The sequence below is a fragment of the Schistocerca cancellata genome, chromosome 3 (genome assembly GCF_023864275.1).
Source record: "Schistocerca cancellata isolate TAMUIC-IGC-003103 chromosome 3, iqSchCanc2.1, whole genome shotgun sequence".
Lineage (NCBI taxonomy): Eukaryota > Metazoa > Arthropoda > Insecta > Orthoptera > Acrididae > Schistocerca > Schistocerca cancellata.
Window position 1 is genome coordinate 601,891,144 of NC_064628.1, and position 24,290 is coordinate 601,915,433.

The following is a 24,290-nucleotide window of genomic DNA, read 5'->3' on the forward strand; positions in this document are numbered from 1 at the left end:
ATTGTTGTTTCTTGGTGGCACCCATGGGTAAGCTCCTTTTTGGACTGGGTAGCATCAGGCCAGATGCTTGGTGCATGAAGGGTTTCAAACAGCAAAAATCTGGTTGTTCTCACTCTCTCTTCAAGAGGGAACAGTTCGTTGAATACTGTGTCATATGATCCTACAGTTCTCCCTTCCCTGGGTACATCCTGGGAGGAAGGTCAGGTCTGTGGTCTGTACTAGGATGGATGGGGACACATTAACCGCCACAAAGCCATTGTTTTTTGTGGAGAATATCAAGGACAAGTTTCGTGAAGTTGAAGCAAGATGTGGTCAGACTCCCTGTTTAGCAGAGCTGCTTCTGACGCCCAATCTGCAGCTTTTCATGCTTGTGATCATCTCGGTGACATCTCAGTGTCTATTACCCATCACTAGTCTCTGAATATGGTCCAGGGAGGGATTTTTCATAGGGGCCTCCTTCTTCAAACCCATGAGGAACTGCAGGCTTATCTGGAGCCAGGTGGCATTCATTTTGTTCGACGTGTGCAGCAAGTCGTAAATACAGAAGCACCAATACCAGCACCTTAATTCTGACTTTCAAGGGGATACCCTGCCAGATATGGTCGAGGTTATATGTTGTTGATGAAGCTGTACATTTGGCATGAGGTGAGGTGCTTCCAGTGCTTATGTATTGGGCATGTCTTCTTGCTGTACAGTGGACCCTCTGTCTTAAATACGGTCCAGGGTATCGTATTTCACAGGGACCTTCTTTTGCATTCTGATGATAAGGTGCGCGCCAATTTAGAACGGCGAGGTGTACATTTCGTCCGGCGTGTCCACTGTGGTCTGGGGTATAATCAGGTTGCCACCGGTGCCTTCATCTTGTTCTTAGAGGGTGATTGCCCAAGGTCAAGGTGATGGTCTACCGATGTGATGTAAAGACCTATATCCCTCCCCCAATGCGGTGCTTTAAGTGCTTGAAGTTTGGTCATACTTCTTCCCGCTGTACTTCCAGCGTCATGTTGAGATTGTGGACGCCCGTCACATCGCAATACTCCATGTGCCCTGCCTCCCATCTGTGTCAACTGCGGAGAGCATCATTCGCCTTGCTTGCCAGACTGCAGGATTCTCCAGAAAGAAAGACATCATGGAGTAAAAGACCCTGCATCAACTGACCTACACTGAGGCTAAGAGAAAATTTGAACACCTGCATCCTTGTGTTTATGATATCGTCTTACACTGCCACTACAACAGCTCTGGCACCTTCAGCTCCACCAGCCTCAGTCACTTCTCAGAGCCAGAAGACTACACCTGCCCCCTTGATGGTGGGGGGCATTTCCCTCCGTGTTGCTCCTGCACCACCTACTTCTTCGGGAGCAACCCCCACCACCACCACCACCAACAACAACAACCATCGGGGACATCAGTCCCCACTTCTAAGCCGGAGAAGCTTAAGTCTTCTTTGGCTTCTCTCACTAGTAAGGGGTCCCTTGGGTCACTCCCTTCCCAGATTTATGCTAGTGGGAAAAATGACACCCGCCAGTGGCTGAAGAGCCCAAAAGCAGCTGGTCGTAAGGCTTCACGCTCATCCTCAGTCCCAGAGACTGAGCCAGTGAAGTTCTCCCAGCCAGGGAAACCCAACGATCAGCGAGAGAAATCAAAAAAGAAAATCCTTAAGGTCAAGGAAATTGTGGTGGCACCCACACCACTGCTACCTACAAGCTCTGCATGTGGGGATGGGGAGTGGAGATTTTGGTGTCCGCTGAGGACCTAGATCTTGCCAGACCCTCAGACACAATGGATATAGACTTCTCAGGCAATAAATCGGTGGCAGCAGATGACTCTGAGGCGTAAACTACCTAATTGAATATCCCGTGCCTTCCCACTCTCACTATGACATTATCCTCCAGTGGAAGTGCGGCGGGCTTTTCCACCGCCCGGCTGAGCTACGGCAGCTGTTAAGCCTTACACCTGCTGTGTGCGTTGCCCTCCAGGAAACCTGGTTTCCGGCAATGCGGACCCCATCCCTCTGCAGCTATAAGGGATATTACAGGAACTGTAGCGACTATAATTGAGTGTTAGGTGGAGTTTGCATGTATGTCTAAACTCAGTCTGTAGTGACGCTGTGCCCCTTCAAACCCCTATTGAAGCTGTGTCTGTCAGAATAAGGATGACACAGGAAATAACTGTCTGCAATGTCTATCTTCCTCCAGATGGTGCAGTAACCTCTGAATGTATTAGCTGCACTGACTGATAAACTCCCTAAACCTTTCCTACTTTCAGGAGATTTTAGCACACACAACCCCTTGTGGAGTGGCACTGTGCTTACTGGCTGGGGCAAAGATGTTGAAACTTTACTTGTCTCAGTTCAGCCTCTGCCTCTTAAATACTGGGGCCGCCAAGCATTTTAGTGTGGCTCATGGTAGTTACTCAGCCATTGATTTATCCATTTGCAGCCCAGGACCTCTCCCATCTATCCACTGGAGAGCACATGATGACCTGTGTGGTAGTGACCATTTCCCCGTCTTCCTGTCACTGCCCCAGCATCAGGCCCACAGATGCCCATCCAGATGGGCTTTAAACAAGGCGGACTGGGAAACTTTCACCTTTGCTGTCACCATTGAATCCCCCCATACGGTAACATCGATGTGATAGTTGAGTCGGTGACTACAACAATTGTTTCTGTGGCAGAAAACGCGATCCCTTGCTCTTTAGGGTGCCCGAGGCATGAGGCAGTCTGTTGGTGGTCGCCGGAAGTCGCTAAAGCAATTAAGGAGTGTCGGCGAGCTCTACAGTGGCATGAGAGGCACCCTTCCCTGGAGCTTTTAAACGTCTCCGTACTCGTGATCGCCAACTTATCAAACGATGGAAACAGGAGTGTTGTGAGAGATAAGTCTCCACCATTGGGTGCCACACTTCAAGTTCCCAAGCCTGGGCAAAGATCAAACATCTTTTCGAGTATCAGACCCCAACAGGTGTTCCTGGTGTTACCATAAATGGCATGTTATCTACCAATGCAAATGCGATTGCCGAGCACTTTGCTTGAGCCTCTGCGTCGGAGAGTTACCCCCCAGCCTTTCGCACTCTCAAACGGCGACTGGAAGGAAAGTCCTCTCGTTCGTTACACACCACAGTGAATCCTATAATTTATAGAGTAGGAGCTCCTCAGTGCTCTTGCACATTGCCCTGACACAGCTCCTGGGCCTGATCGGATCTACAGCCTGATGATAAAACATCACTCAATTGACTACAAGCGACATCTCCTCATCATTTACAACTAGATCTGATGGATGACATCTTTCCATTGCAATGGCAGGAGAGCACCATCGCTCCGGTGTTCAAACCCGGTAAAAACCCGCTTGATGTGGATAGCTATTGGCCCATCAGCCTCACCAACATTCTTTGTAAGCTGCTGGAACGTATGATATGTCGGTGGTTGGGTTGGGTCCTGGAGTCACGTGGCCTACTGGCTCCAGGTCAGGGTGGCTTCCGCCAGGGTCACTCAAGTCTGCCATTCGAATAGTCTTTTCCAGATGACAACACCTGGTTGCTATCTTTTTTGACTTGTGTAAAGCATACGACACGACCTGACGACATCGTATCCTTGCCACATTATATGAGTGGGGTCACCGGGGCCCACTCCCAATTTTTATTCAAAACTTCCTGTCGCTCCATACTTTACATGTCCAAATTGGTGCCTCCCATAGTTCCATCCGTATCCAGGGGAATGGAGGCTCGCAGGGCTCTCTATTAAGTGTCTCTCTATTTTTAGTGGCCATTAACAGTCAAGCAGCAGCTGTCAGGCCCTCTGCCGCACCTTCTCTGTATGCAGACGACTTCTGCATTTCATATTGCTGCTCCAATACTGGTGTTGCTGAGTGTCGCCTACAGGGAGCCATCCACAAGGTGCTATCAACTGCTCTAGCCCATGGTTTCCAGATTTCAGCTGCAAAGTCATGCACACTTCTGTCGGCATCGTACTGTTCATCCGCACCCAGAACTTTACCTACATGATGATCCACTCACAGTAGTGGAGACATAACGATTCTTATGACTGGTTTTTGATGCTCTATTGACTTGGCTTCCTCATCTTCGTCAGCTTAATCAGTAGTGCTGGCAGCACCTCAATGCCCTCCATTGCCTGAGCAACACCAATTGGAGTGCAGATCGCTCTACGCTGCTGCATCCTTACAGAGCCCTTGTCCAATCCCGAACTGACTATGGGAGTATGGTTTATGGTTCGGCAGCACCCTCAGTGTTTCGTTTGCTCAACCACATGCACCAGTGCGGGGTTCGACTAGTGACAGGAGCTTTTAGGACCACTCCGGTGACCAGTGTACTGGTGGAGGCTGGGGTCCCTCCATTGCAGATCAGACATGCACACATGCTCACCAGTTATGTTGCACACATTTGTAGTTCTCTTGATCATCCAAATTACCGTCTCCTTTTCCCGCCTGCAGCAGTCCCTCTCCTGCGTCGGTGGCCCAGATCAGGGCTAACGATTGCTGTTCGCAGGTGGCCCATCTCTCCAAACTGGAGTCCTTCCCTTTACCACCTCTACTTGCAGTCTGATCACGTATGCCTCCATGGTGTACACTTCGGCCGCACTTTGTCTGGACCGACCCTAAGGACTCTGTTAACCTTGCGGCTCGCTGCTGTCACTTCCTCTTGATGTGTTCTGGGGCTCTGCAGTGTTTTACACCGACAGCTCGATGGCTGATAGTCACATAGGCTTTGCATATGTTCATAGAGGACATATTGAACAGCACTCTTTGCCAGATGGCTGCAGTGTTTTCACTGCAGAGCTGGCGGCCGTATCTCATGCTCTTGGTCACATCCGCTCATGCCCTGGCATGTCATTTCTGCTGTTTACTGATGCATTGAGCAGCCTACAAGTTATCGACCAGCGCTACCTTCGCCATCCTCTGGTAGCATCCGTCCAGGAGTCCATGTATGCCCTGGAATGGTCCCGCCTTTCAGTGTGGACTCCTGGACATGTCGGAATCTCAGGCAACGAACTTGCCGACAGGCTGGCCAAATAGGCGATGCAGAAACTGCTTCTGGAGATGGGCATCTCCGAAGCTGATCTGTGTTCTGTCTTACGCTGCAGGGTTTTCAGGCTTTGGGAGATGGAATGGCATAACATTATGCACAAGAAGCTGCGTATCATTAAGGAGACGATGAATGTGTGGAAGTCTTCCATGTGGTCCTCACACAGGGAATCAGTTGTCATCTGCTGGCTCTGCCTTGGCTCTACATGGCTAACGCGTGGTCACCTACTCCGTCGCGAGGAACCACCTCTGTGTCACTGTGACTCTCAAATGACAGTCATCCACTGCTTGCTGGACTGCCCACTTTTAGCCACTCTTTGGCGAACTTTTAACTTTCCCAGCTGCCTACCTTCAGTGTTGGGCGACACTGTCTCAGCAGCAGCTTTAGTTTTACGTTTTATCTGTGAGAGTGAGTTTTATACTTCTATGTAGGTTTTAGTGCATGTCCTGTGTCCCTCTGTGTCCTCCACCCTAGTGCTTTTAGGGTGGAAGTTTTGATGTGTTGCAGAGTTTCTGGCTTCTCCTTTTTAGTCTCGTGATTGACCAGCCACTGTAATCTGCTTTCTTGATTTACTCTCTTCTGTTTCTAGCGTCTCTGTTGTTTTTTGTCCTCTTTTGTTCCTTTTAGGGTTTGTTGCCTTTCCTCTGTTTTGTGGTTTTTCCTTTCTTTCCATTTTGTATTATATGTCTTGTCTGTTTTATTCTCACACTTGTGGCATTGTTTTATTAGAAACAAGGGACCAATGACTTCGTAGTTTGGTCCCTTCACCCCTCTTTTAAACCAACCAACTGTCTCCCCCCTTGCAACCTGAGTCTCACTTTTTTTTTTTTTTTTGTGGCTGTCACCCCATCGTCATTGGTGAAGCATGGTGACCAGGCAGTGTGATTGGCTCCAATCCATTTGCACTCATTTGGATACCAGCTCCTTGATCATTCAATGGAACTGCAATAACTAGTACTGGTCACCTACCAGAGTTGCAGTTCCTTATTGCCTTTTACTCAGCAGCTTGTGTTGTCCTCAAGGAATCTCATTTTACTAATGCTCAATCACCATCCCTTCATGGGTTTTGTGCTTTCTGTCAGAACTGTCAGCCTTGTGAGGGCTTCTGGTGGTGTCTGTACATTGGTCCATATAGATATTGATAATATGTGGATCACACTTCATACCACATTGGAAGCAGTTGCCGTTTTGCTCCACTTGGACTCTGTTGTCACAGTTTGCCATCTCTGTCTCCCTCCTGAGAGGCTGTCTACATGTGCTGCCCTAACTGCCATCCTTCAGTGACTCCCCCCTCCCTTCCTCCTCCTTGGGAATTTTAAAGCCCATCACCCTTTGTGGGGCAGTGCTTCTTCATCTAGTTGGGGGCTCCTCGTTGACCAGTTTTTTGCGGACCACAACCTTTTTAATGATGGTTTCCTTACTCATTTAGTATTACATATGGCACTTTCTCTGCCATTGATCTTTCACTCTCCTCCCCTCCCTTTCTTCCTTCCTTACGTCGGTCATCAAACGTTGACCTCTGTGATGGTGACCACTTTCTGTTTCTCTCATTCCCTTGCCACCTCCTAAAGACCAGGTTATCCTGATGGGCTTTCCATCACACTTATTGGCCTCTGTAGACCTCCCAGGTCATATTTCCACCTTCATCAAGTTGCATTGACGAAGTCGTCCGTGATCTGTCCATTACGATAATCCGTGCGGCCAGGGTTGCCATTTCCTGCTTGCTGGTCTCGTTCACCATTGGCCAGTTCTGTGATGGAGCATGGCTATTGCCACTGCTATCCATGATTGTTGTCACGCCTTGCAACGTCTCAAGTGGTACCCATCCTCTGCTGGTCTCATTACCTTTAAACATATTTGTGTCACAGCCCATAACTTAATCAAACAGAGCAACAGGTGTGTTGGGAACACTTTCTCCTCTCTAGGTTCTTCTGTCGCTTCATCAGGGTTGTGGGCTACACTCTGCACCCTCTAAGGTTGTCGGCTGCAGTCATCCATTCCAGGCCTTGCCATTTCAGGTGGCCTTTGTACAGATCCATCACTTATCGCAGAACGCCTCACGACCCATTTTGAGATGGCATCTGCGTTAGTTTCCATTCCAGCTACCTTTTTCTTCCAGAAACAGTGGGCTGAAGCTGTCTGTTTTAGTTTTACCCTTGTCAGGTGGCAGGTGGAATCCTATAATGAACCTTTTACTGAATGGGAGCTTCTGGTACTCTCTTCTTCCCATGATTCAGCTCTTGGCCCTGATTCCATCCATAACCAATTGCTTCAACACCTCAGTCCTCTAACACCAATATTTCTTCCAGGTGTTTATTTGGCTCAAAGGCATATACCCCTGTCAGTGGAGAAACAGGATTGCAATTTCTGTCCTTAAAGCCTGCCAAGGATCTGTCATCCCTTGATGGTTACCTGCCCGCCAGCCTGACTAATGTTCCTTTAAGTTATTGAAACAGATGGTGGCTTGTTGGCTCAGTTGGGTCCTTGAACCTTGGAACCTTTTATTTCCTTGCCAGTACAGCTTTTGGGAGGGTCGGTCTCTGCTTCAGGTGGAAATTGCAGTTTGGCAGGCCTAGCTCAGTGTCACCATCTTGTCGCAGTTTTCTTCACTCTTCCTACGGCCTATGATACAGCTTGGCACCATCACATCATCCTTACACTCTATGAGTGGTGTCTCCAGGGCCCCCTCCCAATTTTTATTTACCAGTTCCTATCCCACTGGTTATTTAGAGTCGGGGCCGGCACTCATCTCAGCTCTCCCTGGACCCAGAGTAATGGTGTTCCACAGGGTTCAGTATTGTCTTCCTTTTTCTAATTAAAGGGTTTGTGGCCTCTGCCAGATTGTTGGTCACCCCTGCTCTGTAAGTGGATGATTTCTGTATTTGGGCTAGCTTATACTCGGTATAACAGCATACTCTGTAGAACAGCAGCTCCAGGGTGTTGTCTGGTGTGCTTCCACGTGGACATTCTCACACCGTTTTCAGTTCCCTCCCTTAAGTCAAGGATGCCATACTACAGCCCATCCTGATCTGGAGCTCTACCTCAATGCCCAGTGCCAGATTGTGGTCCCCCAGTTCCGTTTCTTCTGTCTTCTTTTCGACAACACGCTTACTTGGTTGCCCCATATCCATCATATGAAGGTTGGCTGTTTTCATAAATTTGGTGTCCTTTGCTTCGTTGCCACATATGTTGGGGTGCAGCTTGTTTGACATTTCTCCACCCTCACCAGGTGTTGGTTCTGTCCTGCCTTGACTAATGTTGTCAGTTTTATGGATCAGCTGCACCCTACACATTGCTTCTCTTGGACCAGGCTCACCCTCGTGGTATCCGTTCAGCCACCGGTGCGTTTTGCATTAGTCCTGGCAGAAGTCTTCTGGTTGACGCTGGGATCCCTCCCTTTTGATTTGGTGGTTCCAGCCCCTAGTTTCATATGCCATCAATAGTCCCTCTTCCCCTGCTCACCCTTCCTGTTCTGTTTTGTTCTTTTCTCGGACTGACCATGGGGTCAGGTGTACCTTCATCATTGGCACCCATCTCTTCCGATATCGGCTTTCAGTACACTGCTCAGTATTCGCAACCTGGCTCTTCGCCCTGTATCAGGCCACAGAGTACATCCAGTGACACAGGCTTTTCAATTGTGTCATCCGCTCAGACACTCTCAGCACCCTTCAAAGCTTCTGTGTGCCGTACACTGCCCATCCCTTATTGCAACGGGTCTGGGAAAACTGCCAGTTGATCTCTTGACGGAGCCACTGTGCTGTTTATGTTGGTTCCTGGTCATGTTGGTCTGCCAGGAAACGAGGCTGCTGACACTGCTGCGAAGGCTGCAGTCCTCGTACCTCAGCCCACGAGTACCTATATTCCCTCCGATGATCTCTGTGTTGCCGTCTGTCAGGTGGTGGTGTCCCTTTGGCATTGTCAATGGTCCTTCCTTTATGGTAATAAGCTCTGGCTTATTAAACCTCTCCCAGCAGCTAGGATGACCTCCTTTTGGCTCTTCCACCGGGAGGTCCTTTTAACTAGTCTGCATATTGGGCACTGCCTTTTTAGCCATCATCATTTGCTAAATGGCGCTACCCCACCACTTCATACACATTGCACCCAAGTTTTAACTGTCTGCCAATTCCTGAAGGAATGCACATCTTTTAACTGTTTGCGTTTCTGCTTAGGTTTTCTTTCAGAGTTGTAGGCCATCTTAGCAAATGACATGCAGGCTGTCGACCACGTTTTGCTTTTTATCTGTCAAAGCAATATGGTGAAGGCCATTTAATTTTGGACCTCTGTTTCTGTATGGTGTATTTTTTAGCCCTTTCTCCATGTTCATGTTTTTAGCTGTCTTCTCTTACATCAGTTGGGACTAATGTATAGTCATTTTCTAACTCCTTTCTGTCTTCGTGTTATACAGTTTTGACATGGGCACATATGACACTAGTTGTTTTTTGTGCCCCAAAACAAAACAAACTGAACTGAACCTTGTAATTACATTTGCTGCTATTTGAATGCATAAACAACATGGTGAAGACATCTCCTTATTCTTCATCCTCCCCCACCCTCCACTGTATAAAAATTGTGTGTAAAAGGGAAATAATAACCTAGTAGAACACACAAAAGCCCACTATTAACTTAGAAAATGCTTAAATTATTTATTATTTCTTAATCTTGCAAAATAATTGATTATTTTGTTTGTCTTCATTGGTATTAATCACATCTGTTTTGTAAACAGGATCCACAGCTGCCAGAATCTTGGACTGGAGTGAAAGATACCATTGAAGATGGTGAACAATGTTTACAGTGGAGTCTCAAAATAAGAAGTGTCACTGGCAGTGAAGACTGTTTATTTTTAAATCTGTTTACTCCTCAGGTAACAAAAATCTCTCTTATTAACATGAACATTGTTAGTGACAGTGTTGTGTTACTAAAAGAAAGGGCATGTTAAAAAAAAAAAAAAAAGTCTGGTGCTGGTAACTGGACTATTAGTGTTGTGCATAAATTAGATTGTGGAGTTAAATAAATATTAATGTTTGAGCCATCATGCTGTCAGTGCTGTCTTCAGACAGTCTTGAACAGAAATAATATTTCTGTAGTTTATGATACATTATTGGGTAAACACAATATCTTGTAAGAAATGGTGTCCCCCCTCCCAGTTATGAGAAGACATGTTTCTTAGGAGCTGATGACTTAAAATTGCGTAACTATGGTCTTTTTGTAGTAGCTGTTTAAATGTATACATCCTGAGTGTGTCCACTTCCTTTCGGTACAACTGCTTCATCAGAGTGGCTGTGTCAATGTACAGAAGCTTGTCATGATGAGTAAAGGCTTTCAGTGGTTTATGTAGATGGTTAGCAGCTCTTTCTCTAACACGTCAGCCAGGATAATGTGTAGGCTTTAGTTACACTGCTGGAAATAAATCAGTGACAGATAATTTGTGGATTAATTTGAGAGTCATAATTATTATCTAAGACCATAGGAGTATAAAAATGTCATTGAAACTTAACACTCCTGACTTACTCAGAGCAATAAAAGCATTAAGTAGTAGTTTCCTTGTCTCCTTTGTGTTGTATCATTTTGCTGAGAGGCAGTTTGTGAGCCACAAATAAAGAACTGGTGTGTTTCTGCCTGTAGTCTCATCAAATCGAAATGCAATATTTAGTGGTGGGTACATTGCACAAGTTTTGTATTCAGTGTTAACTCTTTGGCTTAACAAGCTGTCTCATGGAAATCTACCCCATCTGTTCCTCAGAAATAACTACATCAAACCCACCAGTCACCAACAGTACCTCCAGTGTGATAGTTATCATTCCTACCACACCAAAATATCTCTTGGCATTCAGAGATGGGCCACAGAAGGGCTGCAGTGATGAGCAGTCTCTCTCATAAAATTGAAGGTTTTGCCTGGTCCACAAAAAAAGGCTCCCATGCCACGTACTGGCATAAACATAATGCTCAGTCCAGATCTATAAACCAAAAGCAACCTTCTTTTTCCTGAGTGTGGTTAGAAACAGAACAAGTATGAGTCCAATCTTGAGGGTTGCATACATTAGAAATCAGGGTGCTGCTTTTACATTGTGCTGTGTTGGCTACTCTCTTTTCTGCTGTAGTTGCCCAAGTGTGACAAGTTTGAGAATAGTGGCATGGTGGTTGCTTCCTTTTCCCCCAGACTAAACCTTGCAGGAATTTGTCATTGTTTGTGAGTTTTGAGTAACACCTTCTCTTCTCTTCTTCCCCTGTGAGTTTTGAGTAAACCTTCACTTCTCTTGTTCCCCTCAGGGAGCTCATGGCTCTTTTCGTGAGTTCATGCGTGGTGTACATGGGGCCCCGAGTTATTGCAGCCCACTTTTCCTTCCTTGTCTCCATTTCCTTGACACTGCCCCTCCATCCCTATCCTCGCTCTTTACCTGCTGTCCTCTCCTTCCCCTCTCTTGGTGTTCTGATTTATGTCGACTTGGTTATCCGCCTGGTTCCCTGCATTACTTGGAATTTTGTTCGTCCTGCCTGTTCTCTTTTATCCTTTTCTGTGTTTAGGTACCCACTTGAGGTTTGATCTCCACTTCTAAATTTTCTGTTTTTAGTGCGAGCCATTTGGGAAAGAACTCCCTCCCTTGTGTCTATGGTGTGGATTCCTCTCCCCCCTCTTCCTTCCCCACCATAGCTCCCCTCCACCTACTAGGTCACCAGCATCTGTAGCCAGCCCATGTGGTGGAGCTTCTATGTACCCATCTGGCTGAGCTCCCTGATGAGACAGGGATCACACTACTGATACCTGAGGAGCATCGGAACTCCCGGCAACAGTCGCTGTGCCGGGTGGCCCTTGCTGTGACTGGATGGCACCCATAGGTAGAGCCCTAATTGGAGTGGGTGATATCAGGGTGGATACTTGGTGCATGAAGTGTATCAAGCTACAAAAATCTGGCCATTCTCAAACAGCTGTCTAAAAAAATGGTGAATGATCATTCAATGCTTCATATGACCTAGTAGCCTTCCGTTCCCTGGCTACACCCTGGGAGGAGGGCCAGGCTCACCGTGTTGGAATGAAACACTTTCCCCTGTACCTTACCTGTACTAGGACAGTGACAGATTCACTCCAACAAAACCATTGGTTTTTGTGGAGAATATCGAGGACAAGTTTGGTGAAGTGGTCTCTGAGTAAGGTGTGGTTGGGTTCCCAGTTGAACAAAGCTTCTTTTGCTGCACAGTCTGCAGCTCTTCATACTTATTATCATCTTGGCAATGTCCCAGTGTATATTACCCCTCACCAAGCCCTGAAAGTGGTCCAGGGAGTAATATTTCACAGGGACCTCATCATGCAAACTGATGAAGAACTGTGGGCTTATCTGGAACGATATGGTGTTCATTTTGTTCGACATGTGTAGAAGGATCGCAAAGACAACCACACTGATACCAATGCCTTCATTCTGGCTTTCAAGGGCAATATCCTCCCAGAGAAGGTCTCAAGGTTGTGTGCTACAGATGTGACGTGAAGCCTTATTTCCCTCCATCTGTGAGGTGCCTTCGGTGCTTGGGTTTTGGGGGTATGTCTTCTCGCTGCACGGTGGACTCTCTGTGTGGTGACTGTGGACACCCACTCCATGAGGGAAGCCCTTGTGTTCTGCCTCCTGTGTGTGTGTCAGTTGCCATAACTGCCACTTCCCTTGCTTGCCAGATTACCCAGCTAACAAGACCGAAAAGAAGATACAAGAGTAGAAGTCCCTGGATCACCTGTCTTCTGCTGAGGCTCATAAAAAATGAGATACTCCATCTTGTGTCACTTTCTTCAACTTTTGCTTGTGTTACATTGTTTTCCCCTGCCCGTACCTCTTCCTTACCCCAGCCCTGTTCTCTTCTCATTTCTCCCCCTCCCCTGCAGTTCCCATGACCTCTCCTTCGGGAGCTGTTTCCCCTCCTCGGCCGAAGAAGAGCCCTCTTCCTCATTACCTGCTGGTGGTGGCAGCCCACCCCCCTCCCCCGCCCCCCACCCCACCCGGACCCCTCTCCCTGGCCTCTTGCATCTCTCATACCAGGAACCTACAACAACAACAACAACAACAACATCTGTGCACTCAAAGGCCGCCCACTTTCTTGTGGTTCTGGATCTTGCGGAAATCTGTACTCCCTCAGTGCCCTGCCCTCCTCCACCTCCAAAATAGGAGGAGGAGAAAACATAAGTCCCGGGACAATCCTGCCCCCTCACCCCCCCCCCCCCCACCCCCACCTCAACCCCCAACCCCGTGGTGGTATCCCCAGCAGAGTGGCCATCTTCCCCCTCGCGACCTGAATCTGCCATATTATTTATGGATGTCACCCCATCCTTGTTGGTGACGACCACTGACTGAGTGACAAGACCCCCTCTAGGCTTCTTTATGTCTAACCTGGACTCTTGCCACACTATAATCCAGTGGAATTGCAATGGCTACTATTGTCACCTACCAGAAATACAATGTCTTGTTTCCTCCCATTCTGCATTCTGTCTTGCTTTTCAAGAAACTCACTTCCATGATGACCACTCTCCAACGTTTCGTGGTTATCGGGCATTCTGTTGGAACCATGTTGTCCACTGGGTAGCATCTGGAGGGGTCTGTGCTTTGATTCACTCTAAGGTCATTTGTGACTGGATCCCTCTTCATAGCAACCTGGAAGCAATAATGGTTAGAGTACAAATGACTCCGGCAATCACCGTTTGCAATGTCTACCTCCCTCCAGGTAGACCACTGCCTGATGTTGAACTGTCTGCTATAATACAGCAAGTCCTGCCCCCATTTCTCCTCCTCCTTTGGGACTTCAGTGCACACCACCCCCTATGGGGGAGTGCCACTTTGACGGGTTGGGGTCTCCTAATTGACCAACTTACGAGAGACATTGGTTTGTATCTTCTCACTGATGGTTTCCCTACACACTTTAGTGCTGTTCATGGCACCTTTACCACTACCGATCTCATGATCTTCTCCCCAGATCTTGTGGCTTCCCTACATTGTCACCCCATGATGATCTTAGTGACAGTGACCACTTTCCGGTGATTCTATCATTCCCCTGCCTCTCTCGAATTGCATTGATGCAGTCGTGCAGGAAATATCTACCACTATTCTTCATGCTGCTGGCACTGTTGTCCCCCTTATGCACAGGTCCCCCACTTCGTTGACAGATACCATGGTGGACCCAGGACCAAGCAGTTGCTGTGGAGGACTGCCAACGGTCACTGCAGCGGTTTAAATGACACCATTCACGTACCACCCTCCTCACTTTCAAATGTCTCTGTGCTAAGGCTCATTACTTTATTAAGCAGAGTAGAAAGGAATGGTGGGAGCGCTGTTTCCTCCCTGGGGACGTATGTCTCTTCGTCGCATGTTTGGTTCAAGCTTTGACAGTGACAGTCAACTATCTAGGGTCTTATCCTTCAAGGTGCTCTATGTGCTGACCCTTTGGTCTTTGCAGAACTCATCACTGCACACTTTGTGAGAGCATCGGTGTCCTCTTCCTATTCCGCTACCTTTCTCAAACAGAAATGCCGAGCTGAACAGACCCCTCTCTGTTTCAACTCTCACCACTCTGAGCTTTATAATGAACTCTTCAGTGAATGAGAATTCTTGCAGGCTCTTATCTATTCATGTGATACAGTCCCAGGCCCAGATTCCATCCACAACCATATGATCAAACATTGGATGTCACCCAGAGAAAGGGTGTTCAACCACATTTGGCTCACAGGTGCTTTCCCGTCATAATGACAAGACTGTGTAGTTGTCCCTCTCCTTGAACCCGGGAAGAACCCAATGTCTCTTGACAGCTACTGCTTGATTAGCCTGGCAAACATACTTTATAAGCTGCTTGAGAGGATGGTTAGCTTCCAATTATGTTGGATTCTCAAATCTCGGAACCTTTTGTCTCCAGATCAGTGTGGCTTCCAGGAAGAATGATCTCCTACTGGCCATTAACTCAGATTGGAAACACTAATCTCACAGGCTTTTACTAACTGCCGGCACCTTGTCTTGGTCTTCTTTGACCTACATAAGGCATACAACATGGCTTGATGCCATGACATTTTGATTACCCTCAATGACTGGGACTTTCACAGCCCCCTTCAAATTTTTATCCATGAGTTTTAATCCCACAGGCACTTCACTCAGCACCCCTTGGATTTAGGAGAACATGTGAGTTAACGAGCATTGCCCTCTCATTTAAGTATATGGCCGAAAGAGTCAGCCTCCAGGAATTGTGAAACTAACCCTGTCGTCCAGGACCGGATGCCACAAAAGGTGCAGATTCACCACGAGATGGGGAAACTCACGGGCAGCTATTGTCTATTGTCTATTGAGGCCTAAGCGCTGTAGTGTGTGAGTGAGACAGACGAGAACCTACGTCATAGGGAAACTCAGAAGAAGATCTTGGTGGCCGAGGAGACGTAGCAGTGTTAAATATGGCAGACCTAAGATCAGCTATAAAGGGAATCATTTATGGAAACTATTTAATTCTGTAGTAATGCAGGGAATCAAGCCACAGTAATTTTAATCCACCATCCTCCATAAATGTTCATGGTGAACCCAATAAAACTTGAATATTGATCATATTTATACTAGTTTAGGATTTCCCATTGAAGCAAAATTAACAAGTTTTGTAAAACGTTGTAATATCAACTCTGTAACTTTATTTGATTAAAAGATATAGTAAATTTAAATTATCAGTATTTTCAGTTAAGCATCAGATCGTCATTTCCTCCGCACAAAGCACATTGAATGATGACAGTGTGACACCTTATTCAATCATTAGGTAATTGAATATTTGTTGTAAAGTTTAGTGCATGATAGTTACTTTTGTTCTTTTATCAGAAAGCACATGGGTACAAGGTTACTGGCCATGGCATTCAAAGCTAAGAAGGGAGTTGTATTGGTTATATGTAAAAGAATTTAACATTTATTATGTAATGGATATTATTGTCACTTTATTTAGAACATGAAAGTGGTCAAGCTTTGATTATTCAAACATGTTAAAATGTAAAATAATGTAGAATAAGCTGTAGCCAATCAGATGGACGGCTTCAGGAAAGGGAACTGCCCCACTCAGCTGAGCGAAGATATTCGGTGTGTGGAAAACGCAGCCAGGGACAGGCAGAGTGAATGCTGGGGCAGATGCGGAAGCGAACAGGTCTGGTCGAGACACCAAAGGGTACAGTTTGGAATGAGATGCGAAAGCAGGTGGTCAGTCTTCAGGTAGCTGAGAAGTGAAATGACTTGGAAAATTTCGCATTGTGTGGTATCGCGGGACTTAGTCTCTGAGCAGTGAGCAGCCGCGTGCCTGGTGTGAACTCTAACTTTTCAAGGAGATAACGAGGTGGAATATTAGACTTGTATTTCATGACGAGATTGCGAATGATCAAATGGTGTAAAATGGATATGCCCTCAAGTGTAATAGTAACTCTAAATACAACCACTTTCACTACTAGTTTGCTTTATGAATAAACATTATTCTAACCAAATCGCAACTGTGTGGCCTACATCATTTACGGGTCATTAATTTAGTTCCAGATATTATTATTACTGTTATTATATGTTATGTTAACTTTGTATTTCACACCCTTGCCATCAGCCAGACAATTTAACCAAAGGGTCACCAAGTGTCTAATTTAGGGTGTGTGTATGTGACACTTGCAGTTCAACCCCTAAATAAGTTTGAGCCAAGACATTTTGACAAAGAGGAACCGCATGTGAGCCCAAACATCTTTGGGATGTTAGCTCACAAACGGTATCCCCCAGGGTCCTGTGTTATTTGTCCCATTCTTCCTCATAGCCATCAATGGACTTGTAACATCTGTTGGGCTTGTGGTTACCTGGGCATTGTATGTCGACAATTTTTGCATCTGGTGCAGCTCCCACTCAGTAGCATCGGCTGAGCGCCAGCTCCAAACTACCATCTGGTGGGCCTCTGCGTGGGCTGTTCCTTTGGATTCAGTTTTCTCCCTCCAAAATGCAGGTTATGTGTTGTTTTTTTTTTTTTTTTGTGACGTGCAGTACACACTTATCCAGAACTTTATTTAGGCAACTACCTCCTTGATGTTGTAGCACAGTTCCATTTCTTGGGCATTGTTTCTGATAAAAAGCTGATGTGGCTGCCCCATATTCGCCACCTGAAGATTACGTGCAAGCGGAAGCTTAATGCTGTCTGTATTCTGGCCCATGCATCTTGTCGAGCAGTCTGTGCTACTCTTCTCCATAATGCTCTGGTCTTGCCAGACTAGATTGTGGTAGTCAGGTTTACAGCTCAGCGACCCATTCCACTCTGAAAATACAGTATAATGCTGCTTTTACGTTCCTGGAATTAATGTTTTCCTGCCATTTATGACATTTTTTATCTGTCCCGTCAAATTTCCTGTGCCCACAATGTTAATTTTCACCTGATTTTGTGTCAAGATATTTATAATTTTCCCACAATTTATGCATTACAAAAAAATGTTTGTGCAGAAAATATGATGCTGACATAATGTTGGCCATCCAGTAGTGTTTACAAATATTAAGTGGTTAAGTTTCTTGAGATTAGGGCACTCTATTCAGTGGATTTGAATGGGTAAATGAGTAAAAGTTGTAACAATTAGTGCTGAATCTCCTGCTGGTGCCAAGCTCTACAAGGTGTGCTGACTGATGGGAGTAACTAGGTTCGTTTGAATGAAGATATCATGACCATTCACAACCATTTCCAAACTGTTTCTATTGTGCAAATGCTTGTTGGACCGTATTTTGCATGTTTTGGCATATGGCCACGTGGAGCACTAGTTGACATTGTCATTCACTTTGTGTTGCTCAAATGTTTTTAGTGTAAGCATAGTGCCGGTTACGTATTTTATTCATGCTGAGCAAAATGTATTTCAAGAATTTATTCTCATTGTCAAGTGTAGTATTTACGTATTTATTTTTTGTGATGTTATACGAACAAACAATGTGATTGATAGTGTGCGGGTGCGTGTACGGTTTTCTACATAACTGATGAGGCACAGTACCTGATAACCTCCAAAAGACGAGTACAATGAAAGAAAACAGAAAAACACACATTCAAACACCATACAAAATACTTATTTACGTATTTGCACTTGACGATGAGAAAAAATTCTTGAAACGCATAATTAAGCATGACAAAATACGTAAGTAGTGTAGTATTTCATTATTTAAATAATGAATGACAGCTGCAGGCTTTCCAGAAACATTGATTATGACATTTGAAATTAAGTCAAAGATTTCCACTTCCCAGACGGTTATCAATTCCAGTTACACCAGTGGTTTTTATTAGATAATAAATCTTTAATAGTTAATAATCCTTTGTTTGTTGTTGTTGTTGTGGTTTATTAGATAATAAACCTTTAATAGATAATAATCCTTTGTTTGTTGTTGTTGTTGTTGTTGTTGTTGTGGTCTTCAGTCCTGAGACTGGTTTGATGCAGCTCTCCATGCTACTCTATCCTGTGCACGCTTCATCATCTCCCAGTACCTACTGCAACCTACATCCTTCTGAATTTGCTTAGTGTATTCATCTCTTGGTCTCCCTCCACTATTTTTACCCTCCACACTGCCCTCCAATACTAAATTGGTGATCCCTTGAAGCCTCAACACGTCCTACCAACCGATCCCTTCTTCTAGTCAAGTTGTGCCACAAACTTCTCTTCTCCCCAATCCTATTCAATACTTCCTCATTAGTTATGTGATCTACCCATCTAATCTCCAGCATTCTTCTGTAGCACCACATTTCGAAAGCTTCTATTCTCTTCTTGTCAAAACTATTTATCGACCATGTTTCACTTCCATACATGGCTACACACCATACAAATACTTTCAGAAAAGCCTTCCTCACACTTAAATCTATACCTGATGTTAACAAATTTCTCTTCGTCAGGAACGCTTTCCTTGCCATTGCCAGTCTACATTTTATATCCTCTCTACTTCGACCATCATCAGTTATTTTGCTGCCCAAATATCAAAATTCCTTTACTACTTTAAGTGTCTCATTTCCTAATCTAATTCCCTCAGCATCACCCGACTTAATTCGACTTCATTCCATTATCCTCATTTTGCTTTTGTTGATGTTCATCCGATACCCTCCTTTCAAGACACTATCCATTCCATTCAACTGCTCTTCCAAGTCCTTTGCTGTCTCTGACAGAATTACAATGTCATCAGCGAACATCAAAGTTTTTATTTCTTCTCCATAGATTTTAATACCTACTGCGAATTTTTCTTTTGTTTCCTTCACTGCTTGCTCAATATACAGATTGAATAACATTGGGGAGAGACTACAACCCTGTCTCACTCCCTTCCCAACCACTGCCTCCCTTTCATGTCCCTCGACTCTTATAACTGCCATCTGGTTTCTGTACAAATTGTAAATAGCCTTTCGCTCCCTGTATTTTACCCCTGCCACCTTCAGAATTTGAAAAAGTGTATTCCAGTCAACATTGTCAAAAGCTTTGTCCCATAGGGCTCAGAGCCATTTGAACCATTTTATCAAAAGGTTTCTCCAAGTCTACAAATGTTAGAAACATAGATTTGCCTTTTCTTAATCTAGCATCTAAAATCAGTCGTAGGGTCAGTATTGCCTCACGTGTTCCAACGTTTCTACAGAATCCAAACTGATCTTCCCCGAGGTCGGTTTCTACTAGTTTTTCCATTCGTCTGTAAAGAATCCGCGTTAGTATTTTGCAGCCGTGACTTATTAAACTGATGTTAGATAATTTTCACATCTGTCAACACCTGCTTTCTTTGGGATTGGAATTATTATATTCTTCTTGAAGTCTGACGGTATTTCGCCTGTTTCATACATCTTGCTCACCAGATGGTAGAGTTTTGTCAGGACTGGCTCTCCCAAGGCCGTCAGTAGTTCCAATGGAATGTTGTCTACTCCAGGGGCCTTGTTTCGACTCAGGTCTTTCAGTGCTCTGTCAAACTCTTCACGCAGTATTGTATCTCCCATTTCATCTTCATCTACATCCTCTTCCATTTCCATAATATTATCCTCAAGTACATTGCCCTTGTATAGACCCTCTATATACTCCTTCCACTTTTCTGCTTTCCCTTCTTTGCTTAGAACTGGGTTTCCATGTGAGCTTTTGATATTCATACAAGTGGTTCTCTTTTCTCCCAAGGTCTCTTTAATTTTCCTGTAGGCTATATCTATCTTACCCCTAGTGAGATAAGCCTCTGCATCCTTACACTTGTCCTCTAGCCATGCCTGCTTAGCCATTTTGCACTTCCTGTCGATCTCATTTTTGAGACGTTTGTATTCCTTTTTGCCTGCTTCACTTACTGCATTTTTATATTTTCTCCTTTCATCAATTAAATTCAATATTTCTTCTGTCACCCAAGGATTTCTACTAGCCCTCGTCTTTTTACATACTTGATCCTCTGCTGCCTTCACTACTTCATCCCTCAAAGCTACACATTCTTCTTCTACTGTATTTCTTTCCCCCATTCCTGTCAATTGTTCCCTTATGCTCTCCCTTAAACTCTGTACAACCTCTGGTTCTTTCAGTTTATCCAGGTCCCATCTCCTTAAATTCCCACCTTTTTGGAGTTTCTTCAATTTTAATCTACAGGTCATAATCAATAGATTGTGATCAGAATCCACATCTGCCTGTGGAAATGTCTTACAATTTAAAACCTGGTTCCTAAATCTATGTCTTACCATTATATAATCTGTCTGAAACCTTTTAGTATCTCCAAGGTTCTTCCATGTATACAGCCTTCTTTCATGATTCTTGAGCCAAGTGTTAGCTATGATTAAGTTGTGCTCTGTGCAAAATTCTACCATGCGGCTTCCTCTTTCATTTCTTAGCCCCAATCCATATTCACCTACTACATTTCCTTCTCTCCCTTTTCCTACACTCGAATTCCAGTCACCCACGACTATTAAATTTTCATCTCCCTTCTCAATCTGAATAATTTCTTTTATTTCATCATAAATTTCTTCAATTTCTTCGTCATTTGCAGAGCTAGTTGGCATATAAACTTGTACTACTGTAGTAGGCGTGGACTTCGTATCTATCTTGGCCACAATAATGTGTTCACTATGCTGTTTGTAGTAGCTTACCCGCATTCCTATTTTCCTACTCATTATTAAACCTACTCCTGCATTACCCCTATTTGACTTTGTGTTTATAACCCTGTAGTCACCTGACCAGAAGTCTTGTTCCTCCTTCCACCGAACTTCACTACTTCCCACTACATCTAACTTTATCCTATCCATTTCCCTTTTTAAATTTTCTAACCTACCTTCCCGATTAAGGGATCTGACATTCCACGCTCCGATCCGTAGAACTCCTGTTTTCTTTCTCCTGATAATCCTTTATTAGATAATAAAAAAGTCCCTGACAAGTCTTTTGATGCCTGTCATGTAAATACATCACACATAAAGTGCAAGGGAGTATCCTATAAGTAACTTTTACAGCTTAAAACATTATTTCCCACATTTTACATTTTCCCGCATTTTACACCATTTTTTTTTTTTTTTTTTTTTTAAATTCCTTGAAAAGGGTAAACACGGGGTTTCACTGTAATTGACCCTGATCACCATTGTGGGGTGTGTCTGGCTATTGGTGCCTTTCCCACTAGTCCTGTTGACAGTCTCCTGGCAGAAGTGGTGATTTTCCCTCTACAAATATGACGGCACCAGCTCCTGGTTTTTTATGCAATCTCCATTTGCAAATTCTCTGACCATCCCATATACTCTGTCCTCTTTGCAAATAACAAATAAGGTATGGCTCCCTCCTGACAAGTACCCTTGGGTGGGATTGCCGGTTGGGATGCGTCTCACATCCCTCTGTTGGGATCTCCATCTCCACTCACTGGAATGCACCCCGTGTCTTCCCTCCAACATCTCCCCCTCCCCCTCCCCTTTACCCTCCCCCCTCCCCCTCCCCCTCCCCCTCCCCCTCCCCCCAAGCCTTGGATGCTGTCTAGACTATGGATTAGTATCGACCTATTTCAGGGTCCAAAGGTCTTTGTCACCCCTCTGGTTTTCCAGTGTCTTTAATGTATGTTCCATATTTGTAGAATTCTGTGGTGCCACCATCTTCTATGTTGATGGTTTTAAGGTGATAGATAGGACAGGATACTCTTTCATATCTTGTACTGGCTTAGAACACCATTTATTGCCGGGATCATGCAGTGTATTCACAGCAGAGCTACTAGCCATCAACAGGTCCCTCCATTTTGTTTCTCATGCCTTCCTCCTCATTGTTTTAATATATTCTGACTCAGTGAGTAGCCTGTTACTCTCATCATCCTTGGATCTTTGCTATCCGTGACCTTCTCCCTGCCCTTGACCGTTTCGCCTGCTCAGTTGTCTTTCTGTGGGTCCCAAGTCATGTGCGCATCCCAGGGAATGAACTGGCTAAGTGTTTGGCTAGAGGAGCAGATACTTACCCCCCCCCCCCCCCCCCCAGTTCCCCTTTGATGATTCCAGCTGCAGTCATGCAGATCTACGTCAAATCTCTCTTTCCCCAAAAGTGGAATGACATCTGGTGCACTGCTGCTCACAATAGTAAACTCTGTACAATCAAGGAGTCTACTCAGTTTGGTGCTCTTCCTTCTGCTCCTCTCAAGGAGTCCATTGTCTTATGCCATCTAAGCATTGGTCATACCAGGCTCACTCGTTGTTTCCTCTTGCATAACAAACCACCCCTTAGGTGTGGTTGTGGAGCCAGACTTATTGTATCCTATGTATTGGTGCCCCCCATGAACCATGGACCTTGCCGTTGGTGGGGAGGCTTGCGTGCCTCAGCGATACAGATGGCCGTACCGTAGGTGCAACCACAACGGAGGGGTATCTGTTGAGAGGCCAGACAAACATGTGGTTCCTGAAGAGGGGCAGCAGCCTTTTCAGTAGTTGCAGGGGCAACAGTCTGGATGATTGACTGATCTGGCCTTGTAACATTAACCAAAACGGCCTTGCTGTGCTGGTACTGCGAACGGCTGAAAGCAAGGGGAAACTACAGCCGTAATTTTTCCCGAGGACATGCAGCTCTACTGTACGATTAAATGATGATGGCGTCCTCTTGGGTAAAATATTCCGGAGGTAAAATAGTCCCCCATTCGGATCTCCGGGTGGGGACTACTCAGGAGGACGTCGTTATCAGGAGAAAGAAAACTGGCGTTCTACGGATTGGAGCGTGGAATGTCAGATCCCTTAATCGGGCAGGTAGGTTAGAAAATTTAAAAAGGGAAATGGATAGGTTAAAGTTAGATATAGTGGGAATTAGTGAAGTTCGGAGGCAGGAGGAACAAGACTTCTGGTCAGGTGACTACAGGGTTATAAACACAGTCAAATAGGGGTAATGCAGGAGTAGGTTTCATAATGAATAAAAAAATAGGAGTGCGGGTTAGCTACTACAAACAGCATAGTGAACGCATTATTGTGGCCAAGATAGACACAAAGCCCATGCCTACTACAGTAGTACAAGTTTATATGCAAACTACCTCTGCAGATGATGAAGAAATAGATGAAATGTATGACGAGATAAAAGAAATTATTCAGGTAGTGAAGGGAGACGAAAATTTAATAGTCATGGGTGACTGGAATTCGTCAGTAGGAAAAGGGAGAGAGGGAAACATAGTAGGTGAATATGGATTGGGGGGAAGAAATGAAAGAGGAAGCCGCCTTGTAGAATTTTGCACAGAGCATAACTTAATCATAGCTAACACTTGGTTCAAGAATCATAAAAGAAGGTTGTATACCTGGAAGAATCCTGGAGATACTAAAAGGTATCAGATAGATTATATAATGGTAAGACTGAGATTTAGGAACCAGGTTTTAAATTGTAAGACATTTCCTGGGGCAGATGTGGATTCTGACCACAATCTATTGGTTATGAACTGCAGATTGAAACTGAAGAAACTGCAAAAAGGTGGGAATTTAAGGAGATGGGACCTGGATAAACTGAAAGAACCAGAGGTTGTACAGAGTTTAAGGGAGAGCATAAGGGAACAATTGACAGGAATGGGGGAAAGAAATACAGTAGAAGAAGAATGGGTAGCTCTGAGGGATGAAGTAGTAAAGGCAGCAGAGGATCAAGTACGTAAACAGACGAGGGCTAATAGAAATCCTTGGGTAACAGAAGAAATATTGAATTTAATTGATGAAAGGAGAAAATATAAAAATGCAGTAAATGAAGCAGGCAAAAAGGAATACAAACGGCTCAAAAATGATATCGACAGGAAGTGCAAAATGGCTAAGCAGGGATGGCTAGAGGACAAATGTAAGGATGTAGAGGCTTGTCTCACTAGGGGTAAGATAGA

At 45.0% G+C, this 24,290-nt stretch overlaps 1 protein-coding gene across 3 annotated transcripts in view; it reads left to right on the top strand.

Annotated features, from left to right (window-relative positions):
* The window catches only part of LOC126175499 (venom carboxylesterase-6-like), a 158,008-nt gene that overhangs the window by 14,187 nt on the left and 119,531 nt on the right, over positions 1–24,290 (top strand). For all 3 annotated transcript variants that reach the window (XM_049922321.1, XM_049922323.1, XM_049922324.1), the window contains exon 2: positions 9,755–9,892. In XM_049922321.1, coding sequence (XP_049778278.1) covers positions 9,755–9,892 — 138 coding nt within the window. The remainder of the gene's footprint in view (positions 1–9,754; positions 9,893–24,290) is intronic.